Here is a 21,466-nt window from a genome sequence, read left to right as displayed (position 1 = left end):
CCTGAGCCACACAGTAAGGTTGTGGTGCTTCAGGGACAGGTCCTAGGTAAGGGACCCTGCCCCAGTGAAAGTCAGGGACACAGCGGAAGCTGTGCTTCCTACCAAGAGGCTTGGGATCAGGTCTACTATGCAGAGAGAGCGGAACTATACTCAGGTGGACGGCCCTGACCGAGCACCACACTGGTGGAACCGGACGTTGCCCAGGAGGTCGTCGGATCCTTTTTGAAGATCCTTTGAATGCCCAGGTGCCGCCGCACTGGGCAGGTATTGTTACGCACGTGCACCAACTACAGAGTACTCACACATAGTGGCAGCGCTGACCACGGGACAAGGGTTATACTGTGGACACGGTGTGTGGGTACACGGTGGTGGGCAAGGGGTATACACTCACAAGTGGGAGTGAATGACTGTTGGGACTTATAGAGTATAAGATATATATGTACAGTAAAGTGTATTCTTGCTTCAATATATCAACTGTGTGTTATTGGGTTGTGTATTGTGAGGGCCCCCTCCCGCTCTGTCGGGATCCCTCTCAGGTGGAGGCGTTGCACCACGAGATTGCGAATATAAATATATACCCCAGGCTCTCAGTGAGGAGGCTTAGGCTCCTGCAAGCCAAACAGGTACATACAGCAGTAGTAGCGTCTGTGTTCACAGGGAACACCCGTTACACTTTTTTTTAAACAAAATAACATTATTTTTTTCTATTACACAGCATTGGTTTATTTATTTGGACACAACAGACTTATCTCTCCCTCCTCCCAGTGCAGGATAAGTGAAGCCCTTTCACTCCGGTGGGATTTTGAGTTGTAGACTGCCTTGGCACTGTAGGAGTTATTAAACACATGGATTAGGTTTATTTTTTGCCTCTAGACTAGTGTAAACTCTCCCAAGTAGAGCCCTCATTACCTTTTGTATGAGTTTGCACTTGTTTATCCTTATTTGGCATGTCATTCTGTTTGTCATTTACATCACTCTACCCCCAGTGTATTGTGCTGCAGGTTATGTTGGTGCTTTATAACAATAATTATTATTATTCCTTGAGATTAATAATGCCCTTTTAATTAGCATGTCATAGGGGCTCTCCCAGTTTCCTCCTCCTCTAGTAGTAGCACATTCTCTCTGCTCTTGCAGCACAACTAGAGAGGGAGGGATCAGTCGGCACAGTCAATAATTCAGTGCTGTTGGGAAGGAGGGAGGGAGAGTGGTTTGGGGGATGACAGTATATACCAGAGGACAGGCTGTCCCGGAGGCCTGATCAAATCTACACAGGAAAGGAAGGTTACATAATGCAGTACTGGATTGCTACTGTATGTTACATTTTCTTTATATCACACTGCTTTGCATTGCATTACTTATGTACAACAGTACGTGGGAGCTGGAACTAGGGGTGAAGCTAACCCTGGGGTTTGTACATTTGTACATTATGGTAATGTATGTATGTTACTGATTTTGTATGTACTGTACAGCACCCTCACCCCAAATATAGTCTCTGCATGCCTGTGACAGTATATTGTATTACACTACACTGCACAGTATACAATTACATAAACACATCATATTTATTTGTGTTATAAAAATATATTGTACTGCATACAATGGCATATAGCATTCATTATGGATTACACTGTACTGTATACAGCAACCCTTGCTTAATTTGTCTTGCTTTGCACTGCATACAATGATCTGTTCCCCTCTTATTAGCACTGATTATATTGGATTACTCAACACTTCATTTAAGTACCTGTACACATACTACTCGATTTTAGACAAGTATCTTTACATGTTGTGTTATAAACATTGTATACTTGTACCTATGCACCTTGTATTTTTATGGATTAAATTGTATTGTACTATATATAAAATCCTGCACATAGTGAATTGTTTTGGTTAACACTGCTTTGCATATAAGTACTGTACTTGCATTGGATTACAATGTAATCATAAATGCAAGTACCTATGCGCATTGCATTTATATGTCATGGTGCATACATATTTCTACACATATTATTATATTGGATTATGTTACCCTGCAACACGCACATTAAATTGCTAATTTAAACATTCAGATTAGGTACATTAAATGCTTACAGTTATAGCAGTGCTATGGGTTCATTTAATCACATTATATGTACGTCCTTATTTTGCATCTAATTACATTAGTTCTTGTATGAGTTAACGTAGTTATGTCAGATTAGTTTGCCTTACAATGCATTTAGGTTAAATATTTACACCTTTAAGAAAATATATAAAATGTTGCATCAAATTATGTTGAAGGTGTAGAATATAATCAAAATTGATTCCTACTACATTACATTGGCATTAGATGACAAGAGCAACATTTTGGTTTACGTTAATTAGATTATGTTGAATTTGCATTATAATTTTGTATTCACAGACATAACTTGCTTTAAATAAACATAGGACAGACTAAATAATGCGCTTTAGTCAATATAGTCTATATTATATAGTCTTATATTATACAGAATATATGTTCTAGATTTTTTTTGTGCAGAATTTTAAGTAAGTGACACAGAAGGTGCTTTAGAATATTACATTATATTGTAGGCTAAAAAGAGAGCACTATTAAATCCTGAGAATGAATGATCAGTAATACATGACTTTCCCGTTGCAAAGCAGTCCAGAGCGGGGTAGGGCCTGGCTGTCTGGGGGAGCGGGCCAAACGCATAGCTGTCCAGTTGAGTGAAAGGGGCAGGCCTGATGACCAATCATACAAACGGGGTGTAGTGGCACATTTTTTGCCAATACTAGTAATAATCACGGAAGGACAGAGCATTACCTGGTTATTAATGCCTACGTGGCATTATTGGTCAGTTCATGCCCTGTCCTTCAGAGGTTATTACTTAATCATACAACATTTGCATTGGATTACACAGAAAGCATGCATTTGCTAAATATTAGCCGAAGTATGCATTGCATAATGAAATCACATTGCGGTACTTGATGTTATTGGAAATATGTATTGCATTAGACTGCAGATTGCATACAGTAACTAACTCAAATGGGAGGACATGATTTAGGGAATGCTTAGTATTTGCATTAGGAGAAACGGAATATGCTGGGCATTATGATGACACAACATTCCATTGAATTGCAGTGATCATGCAGCAGCAGATTCTGTTCCGTTTCGGGGTGATCGTCACTCTGAATCAAACAGACACTGAACTCCTGGTGCTGGGATCCCGGAAAGAGATGGGAGTTTGGGATCCACAGGCTGCTGTGCCAATGAAGCCCACTCAGTGTCCTCTGTCCATCACAGAGCCATCATTATGGGTGTGTGAGGTGCCACTGGAAGAACCCTGCACAGACTTCTTCTGGTTCAAGTTCCTCAAGAAAGAGTCTGGAAGCTTCATTTGGGAAGGTACTGGACAGGAGCATGGGGCATACAGTGTTTGTTTATGCATTTTATAAGCAATAACTCACTTCAGAAGCTGGGCTACCATCATTATGGATTGCAACTGAACTGAACATTTTGCTATTGCACACATATACAGGAATAGATAAATCCTAAATGTGCTGACTGATCCATCAGTCACCCCCACGGACAGCAACAGCGCACACAATCATGCTTTGCTACCGCCATGCATGATTAGGTGTGCTGTTACTAGTTGCAGCAGTGACTGTGAGGTATGTCAGCACTGCGCCTCTTCTCTGCTGAGTCTTGTCAGTGTGTTTCTGCCCCCCCCCCATCTTCAGTGTAGACTTTAAAAAGTTAATGCAGTAAGACAAACCTCATCATGATTATCATAACTTATGTATGTTATTTGTCAAAACGTATCGCTGTCATTATACACACACACACACACACACACACACACACACACACACACACACACACACACACACACACACACACACACACACACACACACACACACATACACACATGTATATATATATATATATATAATATATATATATATATATATAATATATATATATATATATATATATATATATATATATATATATATATATATAGGCAATACGATACCGTGTTTGAGACGAATATCAAGAGGCAGCACTCCAAAAGGTAGTCAAAAAAATATTGTATTAACAAGACATCATACAATACAATATTTTTTTGACTACCTTTTGGAGTGCTGCCTCTTGATATTCGTCTCAAACACTGAATCGTATTGCCTATTTATTCTATATTTATTTATTTATAAAATATTTTACCAGGACGTAATATATTGAGAGTTACCTCTCGTTTTCAAGTATGTCCTGGGCACAGAGTTAAGACAAATAATACATGTTTACAAATACTGTTACATAAATGAGCAGGGTATATATTATATACAAGACATTGCATGCACAGTTAAAGAAAATATATATTATGGGCGTATGAAACAGTTACAGACCAGATTAAAATGTGTGACAGCCTTAGATTTGAAAGAACTTAAACTGGTGGTGGATGTAAGAGTCTCTGGTAGGTTGTTCCAGTTTTGGGGTGCACGGTAAGGGCTTGACCCCGCTGCCTACTACAGCGTCCGCTGTACGAGATGAGACGAGAGCACTCCCCTCAATGGCGCCGGGCCCGCTGCGAGGGGGGGCCGCAGCGCTGAGGCGAGAGCTGCTCCTGCTCTCAATAGAATTGAGAGCAGGACTCGCGTCGAGCGATACAGCATGCCCCCCGGCGGTTAAGCCAATGAGGGCGAACCTGCCGGGTGACGTCATGGCCGCGCCCCCGTTACTCCCCCGCCACCCCCCCCCCCGGTCTCTCTTCCTGCAGCTCCCTGCAGACCAGGTAATCGGCTGCACGCGCCGCCAATCTCGCGGGCGTGCTTTGCAGCTGAGTTACCGGGGCCTTAGCCTAAGAGAAAGAGGAGCGGCCGGATACTTTGTTGAGCCTTAGGATTTGCACCCATCATCTTGATTTCCCCGATGGAATGCCTACTGTTCTTGTTAATTCGTTATATATATATATATATATATATATATGTGTGTGTGTGTGTGTGTGTGTGTGTGTATATACACAGCTCAACCCCCTTATAATGCTATCCTTGGGATCCAAAGAATCACATCGCGCTATAAGCGTATCGCTTTAGAAATAATGTACAATTGTATGCATTGTACCATAAAGTATTTAAGATACCAATAATCATGTTGCAAAGTATTCATAAATATGAAAACTGGGAGCCACGCTTGAATCGCGTTATAAGCGGATTCGCGTTGTAATGGATTGTGTTATAACGGGGTTGAGCTGTATATATATATATATATACTGTGTATGTATGTATGTATGTGTATATATATATATATATATATATATATATATATATATATATATATATATCTCTATCTATATTATTTGTAAGTTCCTTTTGATAAAAATAAGTATCTGAGTGTGTGTGTATATATATATATATATATATATATATCCCTGTGTGGTTTGGGCTATAGGTCTGCCCTCCTCCTGGCAGTAATTCCTGGATAAGGGCAGCTTTGCCAGGAGTCATCATGGGTTTTTCCCCACTTGAGGCAGTACACTGAGGCAGTGAAGGCAGCTCACCAGGCTCTGGGTCCAATCAGAAGACACAGGGGCAGTGCCTGTTGGAGCTACTTAGGGTATTGCATTTCCTATTTAGTGTGAGTCTGTCCCTGGAGTGGAAGGGACAAGGGTGACACAAACCAACCTGCCAGGACTGGCAGGCTTGAGGCCTCCCTCTGGGGAGTTGAGTGTGCACCCCATACCTCCTACCTTGCTTAGAGGTTAGGGGAAGAGCTAGACCCAGTCTTGGTGCCCTAGGCCGGGAGTGAGGTCAGGGACATCCTGAGGGAAGACAGCCTGCGGTGTAACTGTCTGCTGAGAAGAGACAATAAAGACCTTGCACTTTTACCTAAACTCCTGCCTAAGAGTGAAATGTATCGTGAGGAGGGGAAGGAGAACTCTCTTGTAGGTACTTCACCCAATACAGCTGGGGGGTGCAGGAGATGGCGGCGCTGCACCAGTAGAAGAGATGGAGGCACAACCCCAGAAGCCTGTCCTGTTCTCCCCCATGTCATTGCGGGAGACTCAGGGCCCCCTGTTGCCAGCAGGTACACACCACACAGAGACATGTAGCCTGAGCCTTAGACTCCCTAGGAGACCCTATCTGAGATTGGGTGGGGGTAGGAGGGTTACATTTGGAGGCGCTGCTGAGATAATCAGGACAGGTTTTCAGCGAAGCAAAACATACAGAGTTATTATGCTTCAAGAGCAAGTGCTGAAGAAGGAAGGGCATCAGAAACTAGGGGTAGTCAGGAGAGGCAGTCCGCTCGGAAAGCACACCCTAGGTGCCCTAAGAGGGTGATGTAGATCTGGATACAGGGCTATAGCTGTCCTAGTCACCTTGAGGCAGATAGTTGTAGGATGCCTAGGGGGTAGCCTGGTTAACTTGGGACAGGAACTTCTGTATAGGATCTGCACTATGAGTGGCCAAAAGTAGGTTGACGCCAAGTACTGCAGGGAAGCCCGAGTACACTAGCCAGTAACCAGACTACACACCGCTGAGTACTTGTATTGGTCTGCAATTGTTTGCAGTATGCACATAGAGAGTTTTGCCTAGCCTGGGGTATGCCATGAGTTTTATCACTGGTTAGAGCTAACATTGAGTGTAGTACAGTATGTACCTAGGAACGAGTTGCACTTCAGGCAGTGAGAGTAGCGCTACCGTGAGCCTAGTGGGTTCAGCAAAGATGGCGGCTGTAGGTACATGTGCCCCGTGCGGCACTGAGGAGCTTAAAATGGCGACTGCTGTGCCAGATGGTGCACCGCGTGGTGCACAGCGTCCAAAATGGCAGCTCCCACCAAGCCTGGATCACGTTCCATTTAATAAGGTAGCACCCTGGCTTCTGGATGGTACTGGCCTGCGGGTAATAGTGAGGCCTCTCTGGGTTCGTTTATTGCCTCAGACCACGAGGGGCTGAGAACATGTCTCCCAGCCGGAGGAGACGAGGAAAGTTCATATCCCATGAAGGGATAGTCTCGAACTTTCTCTCACTGTGACTCATGGTCTCACCCCTAAGGGGTTGAACTTCAATCTATAATTTAGCTACTACCTTCCTTAGGCTCAAAGAGGGAGGACCCAGTATCTGCACCACTATTGGCTATTCACAGATCTCTGTGTCACAACCACTCCTGTCACTCTGGAAGTCAGCATGAGGAGGGGGAAAACCCCATAGGATAGCCTGTCACTGTCAGTATCTTACTAGAATTTACGTGTCAGGGAAGGTAGAGAGATAGCTGGACCAGCCATGGCTATACTCTCCCCAAGGTGAAACATCCAGCGGCCACGCTTGGATCCAATGTGGGTACCATCCATCCACCTGGTTACTGCAAACAAATACAGGTTACAGCAGATATACAAATAACCTTATACCATACACAGACCAACAACCCTTATCATCCACTGATAACAGCGATGATAATTATATAACTATTCCTCCAACGAGAAGATACAAGAAAACCCTCACTTATAATGTTTAGGGTCTGGCTTCTTGACCACCCTCCCATCGAATAACTTGGTCCAGATATAATATACCTTAGGAGAACCCGGGCACTGTCTAACGTCTGCTCTATCTTTGAAAATACATGTGCCCACGAGCCATTCTTCCATTACAGAATAAACCCTGTCATCCTTAATAAATCTTTCATCACTGGTTTTGGTCTTAAGATTCTCAATAACTGCTAACCTCAACCACTCGTTATAGTGTTGATCTATTTCGTCCATTATGGGTTCAGGTACATACGGATAGGCGTATCCGTGAGATTGGCGGTACCTATTAAAGATAGCTCGGTCAGCTCTACTTAATAATAATAATAATAATAATAATAGCATGTTCTTGTATAGCGCTGCTAGTTTTTTTAACGTAGCACTTTACAGAGACATTTTGCAGGCACAGGTCCCTGCCCTGTGGAGCTTACAATCTATGTGGGGGGGGGGGGAAGGGGGTTGGGCCTGAGGCACAGGGAGATAACGTGACTTGCCCAAGGTCACAAGGAGCCGACACTGGGAATTGAACCAGGCTCCCCTGCTTCAAACTCAGTGCCAGTCTGTGTCTTTACTCACTGAGTCACTCCTCCCTACTTAACCTTTGGATTTTGTGGCCATGCCCCTGAGGTTCACTTAACTCAACCTGGTAGAATATGGAGGGACCTTTGGGGGTTCTTATTCCCAAATTTAGCTCACCCATTTTCTTACAAAGGGCTTCTGCTATCTCTTCCTAGGATAGTTGACCTTCCTCCCACCAGTGATCCACAATAGAACCATTTACCAATAGCAGTCTCGTTCTATTTAGACTAGGGGCATAACCCTTGAACATCGGGTCCCACCAATTAAGTGGTTCCCTGGACTCATGAGGACTACTGGACCTTGTGTCAATCTTGGAGGACCCACCAGAAGTAGCAGATCTCTGAGATAGGGATGAGTCCCTAAATGACTTAAACGACTTGGGAGACCTTTTCACAGGAGTGCGGCTCGAATAGGGTATTTCACCCTCAGAACCAGATGATCACCCATCCTTCCCATCAAAGTTCCAGTTCCTCAAGTCCATGGACATACCCGGAGACAATTTATCACAAGGGATCTCAGCAAGCACAAAAGTAGCAGCATCAGGGACAGAGATACTGGGGTTAGTTATCAAGGGTATGGGCACAGGAAAATCCCTTCTGTGTCGCTCAGGATTGGCTTTCCCTTTACCTCTAGCGGATGGTGTTGGGCTAGGTGCAGGGGCTGGTAACAATATTGGTGACAGTCTTGGTTTGGGGTGGGAAGGGAGCGATCAGATCAGGAACACATCATGTAAATACAAAAACAATAATTGTGCAGTATATTCGTGTAATTAGGACTAAATGAATATCTTGGCTCTTCGGGATTTCCTACTTACAACAAGTGTAAAATATATAGCGCAGTGGTCTGACTCAGTCAGGGTGTGTAGAGATAGTTGTCACTTCTCTAGGTGTATCCTGGCCCAGGTAGGTTCCAGTGTAGAGGATCTTTTCAGCAGTGATTGTACTCAAATCCCGATATAATACATGCAATGGAAAACAGAACAGAACAATGGTCTAGATTGCAAAACAATATTTATATCGCAGGTAAAGAAATAGGAGATGTACTCACAATAAGTACAACTGAATTGTACATATATTGGTATCTTTCGACGAATATGTGTCAGTCCAAATGGTAGTGCTTCCCACGATCCTCCAGTACCTCCAAACTCGCCGCCGGCGGTGGCGTCTGACGTCACTTCCGACTCACGGGTGACCGCATCCGGTTGTGCTGGATGGCGACGCGCTGGGATAGGATCTGTTTTGGAACTCAAGCGTCCGGCGTCTTCTCGTCTAGGCAGCTGCAGCAACTTCTTTGGCTCTACGCGTTTCGCTGTGTGACATACAGCTTCCTCAGGAGCATAATTAGTTACATAGTAGATGAGGTTGAAAAAAGACTTCCGTCCATCAAGTTCAACCTATGCTATATTTAGACAACAGATACTTTATCCTACAGTATATCTATACTTATTGATCCAGAGGTCGTCTCACAAAGTTGGAGATAGGAGATGTCATAGGTCTTGTCCTCGGTCTTGGGCAGCGCCGATGTCCTCATCTGGCATGGGGCTCCTCCGGACCTATAGCTGCACCACGGTCTTCAAGATTGACGTCGCTGTCTCCGGACTCATCCTCTGGACGCAGGTAGGCGACACTTTACTCTACACAGACGTCTCGGGACCGGTTTCTCCATCGAACGCAGATGATGGTAAAGACACATCCTCCGGGCCGCGATGTCGGGCATCTGGCACCCCTTGGCAGTGATCGGCATGAAGCAGGACTGCTCCGGCATCACCAAAGGAGACAACACCCCCCGGGCAGTCGACTCACCCGCCAGATATGCTGACATTTGTTCCAGTCCTGGAACCATTGGCGTTGGTACCGCCGGGGTCATCTTGGCATCAGGAACGTTGGGACCTTGGTGTCCAGCTACTGGGGTACACGGACCCGTAGGAGGCACAGCCAGGTATATGTTGCCATGGCCCACTTCCCAGGACAGCAGGGCCTGATCGGAGGCCATCAGAGGTAGAGGTAGAGTGTGGTATGCAAGGGCCGTACCAGTTGGCGTAACAGTACCATCGCTCATTAGTATCACCTCTGCCGGTTGCACAGGATTGGCAGGCCACAGGTATTGGATTCCACAATTTTGGTATTGTGCTATGTACTGACCTCTCCCCCAGGTAGTCTGCAGTGAGGGCACACACATCGGAGGAACTGTCTCCCATTGTCCCATAGACTGTAGCCACCAGGAAGTCTCCTGGTAAGGAATAGTTCATGAGGTCTAAATCTGACATGATCTTTTTTTTTTCAGAGGTAGAGGAGGTAGACACGGTAGAAAAACAGAGGACTAGCAGGCAGCTCTGCACTTCTCCACGGCTCCGCAGAAATGAAGCTACACAGGGTGTGGAAAGCTCCTCCCATGGTTTGAAACAAAGTCCCGTATGGTCACAAGGCATCCCCTAGGTGGAACTCAATGTAGGGTAGGATGGACCAAGCAGTGACCAGGCTCCGAATGAGCCAGTCATGATGAGGGATGTGGCTACACTTTGCCGCCGAAAGGGTTGCAATTTGTTACAAACTTTTTGCAGAAAGAATTGCTTACTTCTTTGCAACCCACACGGTCCCGCAGTTTTGGCGGGAGCGCCATCTTGACTTCGCCCCATACTCCATTTTGGGAGCACTACAACAGAGCTAGAATACAATTACACGGGGTCCCCGGGGATGAGTCAGGGGCCTGCTACTTTGACTCTTTTTGGACCTGTAGGAAAGTCCAGAGCTGTTAAGGTGCACAAGATCCCTCACGGTTTATAGTAAGGGGCCCATCCCTTGTAGAACAGAGATGTGGGGTAACATGCTCCCGAGATAATTTTCCCACAGGGTATGCCCCCAGAAGCACAGTACATTCCCCCCCTTTTTTTTTTACTTTCTTTTTTTGTTAGTTTACTATGTAAAGTATGTCACAATGTTTAATTATACCGTCTTACCTAAGCTGTCAGTGGATTGGTGCTCTAGTTATAACTCGGTCAAAATCATTATTGAATGTTTAAATTGTAGTGGCTGCCTCTGAATCAACTTCTTCTCTGGGGAAGAACATGTGACCAGGCAGTCACAAGATATATTTGAGCTCAAACATTGCAGGAAAGAGGACAGGGCTGAAAAAGGCATGCCAGAGCCTACAAGTTACAAAAGAAGAAGTGGATGTGCCTTTCTCAATGGTTGCAGTACTGTACCAACCAAAGGATAATCAGTACATAAAAAAAACATTACAAATTGCATTAGGAGTTGAAATAATAATTACAAATTAGTCAGTATTATCTTATGCTACTACACTGATTTATTTAAAAAATAAAATAAAAAACATATACAATCAGTGATGTTTTCCAGCCCTAAAGCTTCCAGTTGCTGTGGCAATGAGAATCTCCTACTTTAAAGGGGTAACAGCCCCCATGATTCATGATACGCTTTCCTAAGAGATAAGCGGAATATATATAATGAAGTCATGAAAACAATGGTAATAATTCAAGGTTGGTGTATACTGGGTATAAATATAAAACCTAGTTAGGACAAAAATGTTTTCATATAAATGAACATAGTGGGCATAATCCCGCAGGGAATATGTATAACTGCTAGGAGACACCTAGAAGAGTAGATGATAATGCATAATGTATTTCTGTAATGGATAATCTGGTATAATTCCATTCTGGAATCTAAATTCATGATTCTCAGAATAATGAATAGTTAATAGCTAAATAGTTAAGTTATTTAATTAGGAGAGGTTGAAGGGTGAATTTCAAAGGGTAATTTAATTTGGAGGATCAACACTTCACTTGTTTTACCAGGAGTACCAGGAATCTCAAAAAGACACACTAAGGGAATAGACCCAAGATGGTGTGTGCATGGTTTGATCTTGAATCGAGGGTAAAATTATAGGGTGCGGGGCAGTTGGACTGAGATACAAGTGGGGATGGCGAGTGTAGAAAAACTGAAAGGGGTTTGAGATGACGGGTGGAGACCATGAAGCTTTCATTGAGGCTATTCAAACAGAGTGTTCTCAGAGTATACAGTATATCCGTTTTGATTCACATCTGAGTAATTTGCGATCACAGTTTCCCCTGTGTCTGTCTTGAACTACTGTATCAATCCAAATAGAGAGTAAAGGGTGCTCAAATAGCTCCAGAATATGGTTGTAAATGGCAATAATATACAAACATATGAGTAAAACTCTTCCATGGAGTGGGTAATGATATGTGAGTATCTTGTATTGGAAAAAACAAAACCTCCTGAAGGCGATAGTCAAAATGAAAAAATCACCTCGCTGCATCCTCATTGGATGCAAATAATATGTTTTCAATCAATCAAGAGTATTAATCATAATTCCAGATGAGAAATTTCTTCGTAAACATGCATTGAAATGACAATTCTTACCTTAGAATTCTAGAGGCTCAATATGTCAGGATGTGGTGTGTCCAGCTGCCAGTCAGAAAATCCAGATGAAAGCAAAATGAAGAATAGCAAAGCATACACGTACTGTAGTAGGTTTTACACCTCCTTTGGGTGGTGTTATCATTAATAAAGATTTGTATTTTTATTCAACCTGGCTCTCTTGGTAGTGAGCTGCTATTTCTCTTTTTACTGTATAATTCCTAATGAATTTGAGTACCTGAGCATTGCCCATGTGCGGTTCTATGGATGCTTGCAACTACCGCTTGACGAAGCAGATTAGTCTGTGAAACATGTGGTAAGAGCACTGTGGACACTGCATGCAAATTAGCCCCTTGGCTAATGGCCACTTGACTTGAGAGATTGTGAACTTGGGAGACGTGCACACAACAGATACTATACATACTTTTGATAATTCTTCATCCTAGAGGATGATGTGCCAGTGTTTATTGAGAATACCTGTAATATTTGGCCACTGGTTGTTGTAAGTGCCTACAAAGCGAATTAGTTTTTGGTCTGGGCCTGGGGGTTGTTTAGCAGTAAGTTATTAATCTTTTGAGGCATATTTGGCTCTTTTATAGGCTCTTTATATACTGGCTGTGCTGTAGGCCCTTTCTAGAAATCTTTTAGTTATTAGGGCCGCTTGGGTCTCAAACTCGGCAGTCGTCGAACAGTTTTTTCTGACCCTCAAATTGACCCACACGGATCCCCTGAATTAGGTTTTTTGGGTGGTTACTGTTGGCCTATAGAAGGCTAGTTGTGGCCATCTTCTTGTGATAGATGCTAGTCGCAATAGGGTAGTCTGGTATAGATTCTGAGATCTAGAAAAGTATTTCTTGGTGATTAATCTTATAGGTCACTGTTAGATTAATGGAAAAATGTGTCACACTATTAGCGCTCTACCTTCAATTAGTGATGAAATATCAATATGTTGCTGATTAACAACTCGCATTTGGTGTGTCTTTCACCTAGCATGTTGTTAATATTTAGAGTGGTGCCACTAATACCACTTTTGTGCAACTGGGGATATAGCGACTGGGCTAGTTTCTTGAAGAAATAGCTCCCCAAATGTAAAAACATGAACAGGAATCTGGTACAGTACGTCTTGGAAAACTTATTAAAACACATATAAAAAAGGAATCACACTCACACTTTAAGCAGTCTTTCAGACTTCAGAATCAGGGCCGCTGACAGGAGGGGGCAGAAGTGCTAGGTGTATTATATGTATTTGTGTGGGGGGGGGTTCTTTAAAAATATGTTTTGGGGGGTGAGGGTCTTTTTTTATATGTATTGGGAGTGGTGGGGGTCTTTTTAATATGCATTGGAGGAGGAGGTCTTTTTTTTAATATGCATTGGGGGTATATTTTTAATATGCATTGGGGGCTGGGGGTGTATTTTTTAATATAAATTCGGGGCTGGGGGGTGTATTTTTTAATATAAATTCGGGGCTGGGGGGTGTATTTTTTAATATACATTGGGGCTGGGGGGTGTATTTTTTAATATGCATTGGGGACTGGGGGTGTATTTTGTAATATGGATTGGGGGCTGGGGGTGTATTTTTTTTTTTAATATGCATTAGGGGCTGGGGGGTGTATTTTTTAATATTCATTGGGGCTGGGGAGTGTATTTTTAAATATGCGTTGGGGGTGTATTTTTTAATATGCATTGGGGAGTGGAGGGTGTATTTTTTAATATGCATTGGGGCTGGGGATGTATTTTTTTAATATGCATTGGGTTGTGGGGGTGTATATTTTAATATGCATTGGGGACTGTGGGGTATATTTTTTAATATGCATTGGGGTGTGGGGGGTGTATTTTTTGATAAGCATTGGGGGCTAGGGGTGTATTTTTAATATGCATTGGGGGGTGGGGGTGTATTTGTTAATATGCGGTGGGGGGTGTATTTTTATTATGTATTGGGGTGAGATTATATGTATTTAGGGGTGTGGGGTTTTTTGGTATGTATTTTGTGGGGGGGATTTAGTGAGAGTGAGGTAATTGACGTATGGTGGGGGAGAGTGAGAGGAGAGAGAGGGGGGATGGAGTGAGTGAGGAAAAAAGGGAGTACGAGTGAGACGCAGGGGAGAGAAAGAAATGCGAGGTGAGAGGGGGGAGTGAAGAAGAGGGAGTGAGACGGAGGGGAGAGAAATACATGGGAAGAAGGTGGGAAATAGAGGGGGCTCGAGAGGTGTGAAATGGGGGGGCCTCGCAATCCACCGATGGGGGAGAGGGAGCCAGGACTTAACTCTAGTCCTGGGTCCCGGGAAATCTGTCAGCAGCCCTGTTCAGCATCATATAGTTGTATACACCAGCTGGCTGAGCTGGGTCCCCAATGGCTCCAGTAAGCAGTTGCTTCCTCCACCTCTCCTTCCATTTGGCACAGTTCAGAAGGACGCCGGAACTCGCTTGTGCCTCTCTTGTCTCACTCGCACCTTGCAATGATGTCTTGGTTTTTCAGTGGGAACCCAGGCTAGTGTCCCTGTCAGCTGGAGATAGTATCTGAAAGCACTCAGAAGAACCACTCCCGCCCTAAGTGTTTCTAAAACTCTACAGGTTGCTTCCTCAGAGGAATCAACCTGTAGGGTTGTGAAATACATAGGGCGAGAGCACAGGAACATGAATGCCCAAAAGTATCCTTTTGTGAGGTCAAGCGTATGTGGATATATACTCCGCCATACCAAGGGCATCAATCAATTCATCCACCCTTGGCTTCGGGTACTCATCAAACCTAGAAGCCGCATTGACCTTTTGGAGGTCCACATAAAACCTTACCTTTCCATCTGGTTTAGGGGCCATTACTAGTGGACTACACCATTCACCGCATGATTCCTTAATCATGCCCAGCTTTAGCATTTCTTGAACCTCTTTTTCTACCGGGGCTTCACACCAGGTTCTGTCTCTATCCTGTGACACTACATTTGTTTGCCATGGGAGATCAGAAAATATATTCCCTAAACTGTTTAAATAGTTCTAACAAATCGGCCCTCTGTTCCATGTTTAACTGAGCTCCTTAAGGGATTTGGTTGGCATCAAAAATGTTCCTCTGTGGAGGATGAGGACCCAGATCCGTTTCCTCCTCCACTGCGGGAATGAACAGAAATCTCCGCACCTACTGTACCAGGGTTTCAGTAAGTGTACATGGCAAATTTGTTTACCCTTCCTGGACCCTGGTTGAGAGATCTCGTAATTCATGTCACTTGTGTGGTGGAGTACTTCAAATGGGCCCTGCCATTTTGATAGGAGTTTACTCTCACAACTAGGTAAGAGCAACTTCACCAGGTCCCCAGGTTGAAACACCCTCATGTGAGCATTTTGGTTTAATTTCTCTCCTGATTCTCTTGAGCATGTTTAAGATTCTCACTTGCAAAATGGCTGACAAGGTCTAGGCAGTTACTAAGGTCTAACACATATTGAAAGAAAATCTTAGAAGGGGACTGCTGTTCCTCCCATGATTCATTTAGGAGGTCTAGGATACCCTGGGGTTGGCAGCCATATTGGAGCTCACGTGGGGAGAATCCCGTTGTGGCTTGTGGAACTTCTCTCCCCGCAAATAGCAGAAATGGGAGAGGTTCAACACAAGCTCCCTTGTCAGTATCTACAAACTTCCTTAACATACTCTTTTGTGTTCAGTTAAACCTTTCTACCAACCCATCAGTCTGTTGATGGTAGACTGATGTCCAAACTGATTTGACCTCTAGCAACATTAAGACATCCTGCATCAATTTCCAAGCCATGAAATTTGTCCCTTGGTCTGTTAACATTACCTGGGGAAGTACGACCCATGAGGACAGCACCAACAACTTGTTGGCCACCTGCTTAGCAGTTGCTGTTCTCAGGGGGAATACCTCAGGGTATCTGGTGGCATATAGAAAATATGTAGTTCATGCTCTTGCTCCTTTAAAAACTATAGGTAATCCTTTAACCCCTTGCTGCTATAATGCGTGGAGGTAAACCCCCCTCCACAATGAGTCACCGCCGGATCACTCCATAGGTAGAAACAGTCACACAAAATGATGCACAAAGCACACTTGGGTAAAAAAGGATATATTATAGAAGTAAAATCAAGGTAATTCCACTTACAGCGTACAAATACTTCCAACAAATTGTGTCAAACTGGACTGCTTAGGAGTTCCACTATCCTGAAGTGTAGCACAAAGTCTTCCTCTCTGCAGGGTGAGTTAACAGCCATTGAGACGAATGCACTGGGAGCAGCAGCTGTTCCGCGTCTCCCCGCCTCTCTTCCTCCCGCTTCCGGGTCTGCGCTGTAGACACAGTGATGTGTGCAGACCTCCGGATTACCAGTGCAAGGTAAGAGTTAGAAAATTCTCATGCACGGCCAATAATGGTGTAAATAACACCTAGGTCGACTTCATACAGGAATATAGGCAACTCCAAAAGACAGTCTCACAGGTGGACACTCAATAGTAAACCCACTACTAATTTCACTCAATACAGAGCTTCGTCAGGTGGCATAGAGTGTTCTACCAAATAAGTCATTAAATAGCCCTCTGGGGCCCGCCCATAGGTTAATTGCAAGGCAACATAAGGAAGGATTAACCCCTTAGTGGAATATCCAAGGATGAAAAAGGGGGGGGGGAGGGGCTGTAAGCTTAAAAACATAATCAAGAAAATCAAAAATATATGTATATATGTCCATGTAGGCGAACACACACACACACACACACATATATATATATATATATATATATATATATATGTGTGAAAAAGAAGAAAAAAACAGACGCACACCTAGTGCATTAACGTAATAACATGTAATTTATAGAACTAAAATCAAACAAATGCTCACTCACAAGAGTACTATATAAATAAGCAATAGTACCAAAGTTCATAGGCGAGTGTCTGACTGAGGCCGTCACTTGCCTATGAACTTTGGTACTATTGGAGGTGCAACGCTGGTTCCTGTTCTCCCGTGGTATTGTTGTCGGCACAGAGATCTTTGAGTTGCTGGTTCCCGGAGGGACTCCATACGCTGGACACTGAAATGGAAGGACTTCACTTCCGGCTATCCGGTTACATGGAGGAGAGACACGTGAGGACGCTATTGCTTCGAACCGGACAGCGTTGCTGGCACATGAGAGTCAATCTCATACCTGCTTATTTATATAGTACTCTTGTGAGTGGGCATTTGTTTGATTTTAGTTCTATAAATTACATGTTATTACACCTGTTTTTTTCTTCTTTTTCACAGATTTGTTCAGGGAGTAGTGATCCCTTTGAAACGGGCTGCAAACACCTGGATGTCATTGCTTTTGGAACGGGACTTTGTTTTTTCAGAGTTTTTTTAAAGGTTTTTTTTATTTAATCATTTTTAAAGAAATTTTATTTAGTGTATTCATACATTTTGAGTTTTTTATTATAATTGTTTATTTTTTATCTTTATTAAATAGTATTGTGTTTAACTAAATAATATATATACTACCATATCTCCTCTGAGATTACAGGTTTTTAGTATTGCTATTGGCCATCAACACACCACCCCACTAGACACATTCATGGTAGGGTTAAGTAGTTCTTCACTATAATAGCCTATTTTCAGGATATATTAGAGGCGCTACCTCATTGTTTTTGTTTCTTTTGATATATATATATATATATATATATATATATATATATATATATATACACAACATATATTTAATACACTCATTTCTTAATTAAATAACAATAATAGGAAAATGTATAAAATAAAAGGACCAGATTCACTGGTAAATAATATATTGAATGACTGAAAAGGCTGCAACAGTAATAAAAAATATACATGATAATACAGTACAAATAACATAAACGTAAAAGGAAAAAGTCGATATTAAAACAGATATGCCAAAAAAAATTAAAAAAAAATATTACATGACTGTAACAGGGGAGTAATCCCTGTTCAAGTAATGTGCCTTTAATCTGGCAGTGTGGTGGTTACGTGCTGGTAGTCAATTAATAAACACCACCTGCCTGATTGCTTACAAAAGCCTGTCTGTTGAGACAGGAAGTGACTCCTTACCTCTGAATGAGAGCTGACCTTTGGAGATACAGAGGAGTGTTCTTGAGACTCCCAGGGGAACACACATCTCTGGAGCTGACCGGTCTTGAGCTCTGCCCAGCATAGCTGATGGCAAGACACCAAATAAGACTTCTAAACCTGGATGCTGATATTTTCTGTGCACGCACGGGTGAGGTTCCAGGAGAGCAGAGAAGCTTACTCTACAGCAAGAAACAGATAAGACTTTCATAATTAAGAGACTGCTTATATCTGCTTATTTCATGCTATATGTTTGGGGCTGGGAGAAATGCTTAACTAACGGAGATGTGAATTAATTGCATAGGATTTCACTAGAAATACTCCCAAGTGAATAGAAGCTTTGTTCCCCCCCTGTGTTTGGATGATTTCCTGATGAAAATGAAAAGGCACAATAAAGCCTTATTATAATTTCACCTTATTAAAGCCTCCAATTGTGTACCTCTGTGAACGTCCGTCTACATATGGTGTCCGAGGTGGGACAAGAGTTGTCCTTGTAGTTAAAAAGGACCGGAGATTTTTATGTGAATTTTTTTTTATGCTTTTTGCCTACAAACAATCTGAGAAATTTAGAGAAAAAAAAAAAAAGAAAAAAACCTCATGCAGCAGAGATCGGAATTAAAGGGATACACACCACTGAAACCACACTGCACTGAAACTTACAAAAACCCAGAAGAGACTGCTGAAGTAGCTAAACCTTATTTTGCCTATCACAAAGTGTAATATGGTCATTGAAATAGGGGTTTTGCCTTTCAGCCATAGTCAGGGTTCAAGAAGTGAGTCAGCCCTTATAAAAGGGATAGGTGTTTGTTGTTTTCAAAAGTTTTGCTGAAACAGTGAATACAGATGGTGACCCACGAGTGGTACTGATTTTGCAAATAAAGGTTGCCACACCGCATAGGGCTACCAGCTGTGAATGGAGTATATGCAGAAAAGTGTGAAAATTGATACAAGACTGTGCTGAAGCAGGGGAATTTTTAGCAAACAAATGCTGAGTGTTGAGTCACCCTGCCGGGAATGAAAGAATGTTTTTTTTTCTGCAAGTAAAAAAAAGTCTGCCTATATATATCTTGGGAGCAAAAAACAGACACCCAAAGTGTGAAGTGTGAATGCCATAATACCCAAAGATGAGACTGAAAATTACTAAACTCAGGCAGAAAACCAAATTCTGTTGCTGAAGCGGAGAGTTTACACCTAGCAAGTAAATGGTGTAAAGCAAATAGACTTTTTTTTTTTACCTAGCAACTGCACATCTTGTATACCTGATAAGAGAAAATGCATGCACAGCACTGCTGATATTGAAAAAAATTTTTTCCCAAGAAAGAAAAGTCTACAGAGATGCCTGTGAGAGCTACAACCTCTACAAGCAAAATATGCCAATCTGTAGGACTACCACAATTGGGGGTTCTAGCAAATACAGTGGCAACAGCTGCAATAGAGCCTCCTGAGGTCAGGAAGAAAATTACACCTGATAGCCTAATAATGGAGGACAAGATGCAGCGTTCCTGTAATGAACCCTACCCCACGGAAGAGTGGCCCTTCCAGTCCAATAAAGAGGAAGACATCTCTTATGGGGAACCCGAACCGAGTCACACCCACAAAACACCCCAAGAATGGTGGGGGTGCCTGAACTCGGCACGAACAGAAAAGCCTGGCGTATATAATGAAGCTGCTAAAATTTCAAATGAAGATGGAGACCCCAATATCCCTGAAGGGACGGTGTCATCCAAATCAAAAAGGCGGAAAAAGAAAAGCAGTTCTTCACTTACCGTGGAAGGAGAACACACATCTCTGGAGCTGACCGGTCTTGAGCTCTGCCCAGCATAGCTGATTGCAAGACACCAAATAAGACTTCTAAACCTGGATGCTGATATTTTCTGTGCACGCACGGGTGCGGTTCCAGGAGAGCAGAGAAGCTTACTCTACAGCAAGAAACAGATAAGACTTTCATAATTAAGAGACTGCTTATATCTGCTTATTTCATGCTATACTGCACCGACACACTTTATTCGAGCAAATACCCAGTATGTACCTGGCAGATACCTGGAATGCGCCGCTCCTCACCTCTGACAAGCCCCGTTGCGTTTGCCTTCCCAGCCTGGGTTCATGCCTGGCTGACGGGCGGCTGATCTGTTAAATGATAATGATTAGGATTTAATAGGCTGCAATGCTTCGCGTGTCTACCAGATGGCATAAATTCATGAATTGTAATGCAGTATATATATATATACTGTGCAGTATTGCAGCCAGCGGGAATAAAATGCTTCAATCCCTGCCTGGAAAATACCTCAATGCACTCGGGCAGAAAACAGTCACAAACCTCAATACACCCGGGTATACCCGAATTCGTGGGACTAGCCGAGCTCGAATAAAGTGTGTCGCCAGTGTATGTTTGGGGCTGGGAGAAATGCTTAACTAACAGAGATGTGAATTAATTGCATAGGATTTCACTAGAAATACTCCCAAGTGAATAGAAGCTTTGTTACCCCCCCTATGTTTGGAGGATTTCTTGATGGAAAGGAAAAGGCACAATAAAGCCTTATTATAATTTCACCTTATAAAAGCCTCCAATTGTGTACCTCTGTGAACGTCCGTCTACAATGACTATTTCAGAAACGGGTTAGTTCAATATAATCGTTTAATCCCCCTGGGGACCTGCTTTGTAATGTAAAAATCCAGGACTGTTCTTTTTTGGCGATAGAGAGATCCTTATCTCCTGCCCGGATAGAGTCAATAACTCTCTCAATCCCCATATATTTGATTCCCTCTGTTTCATGATAATCTCTAAAATGGATTAAAAGGCGGCTCAATGGTTTGAGCGATTTTTCCAATTTAGGAATATTCAAAATGTTCCTGAGGTGTTCCATTATCCTGATTTTAAGATGTCTCTTGGTTCTGCCCACATATTGCAATCCACAGCTGCATTGTAAGATGTAGATTACATA

The 21,466-nt window shown here is 42.9% G+C and overlaps 1 protein-coding gene across 5 annotated transcripts in view; it reads left to right on the top strand.

The window, feature by feature from the left end:
* Positions 1–1,155: 1,155 nt before the first annotated feature.
* EPM2A (EPM2A glucan phosphatase, laforin) overlaps positions 1,156–21,466 on the top strand; it is a 201,334-nt gene continuing 181,023 nt past the window's right edge. For 2 of the 5 annotated variants that reach the window (XM_075596601.1, XM_075596605.1), the window contains exons 1-2: positions 1,156–1,310; positions 3,119–3,382. In XM_075596601.1, the coding sequence (XP_075452716.1) occupies positions 3,124–3,382 (259 nt within the window). In that variant the 5' untranslated portion in view covers positions 1,156–1,310; positions 3,119–3,123. Of the gene's footprint in view, positions 1,435–3,118; positions 3,383–21,466 lie in introns of all 5 variants that reach the window. The other 3 variants (XM_075596604.1, XM_075596603.1, XM_075596602.1) reach the window with 3 other exon arrangements.

This window comes from Ascaphus truei, chromosome 4, assembly GCF_040206685.1.
Source record: "Ascaphus truei isolate aAscTru1 chromosome 4, aAscTru1.hap1, whole genome shotgun sequence".
In the NCBI taxonomy this organism is placed as follows: Eukaryota; Metazoa; Chordata; class Amphibia; order Anura; family Ascaphidae; genus Ascaphus; species Ascaphus truei.
This window is presented reverse-complemented; position numbering and strand designations above follow the sequence as displayed.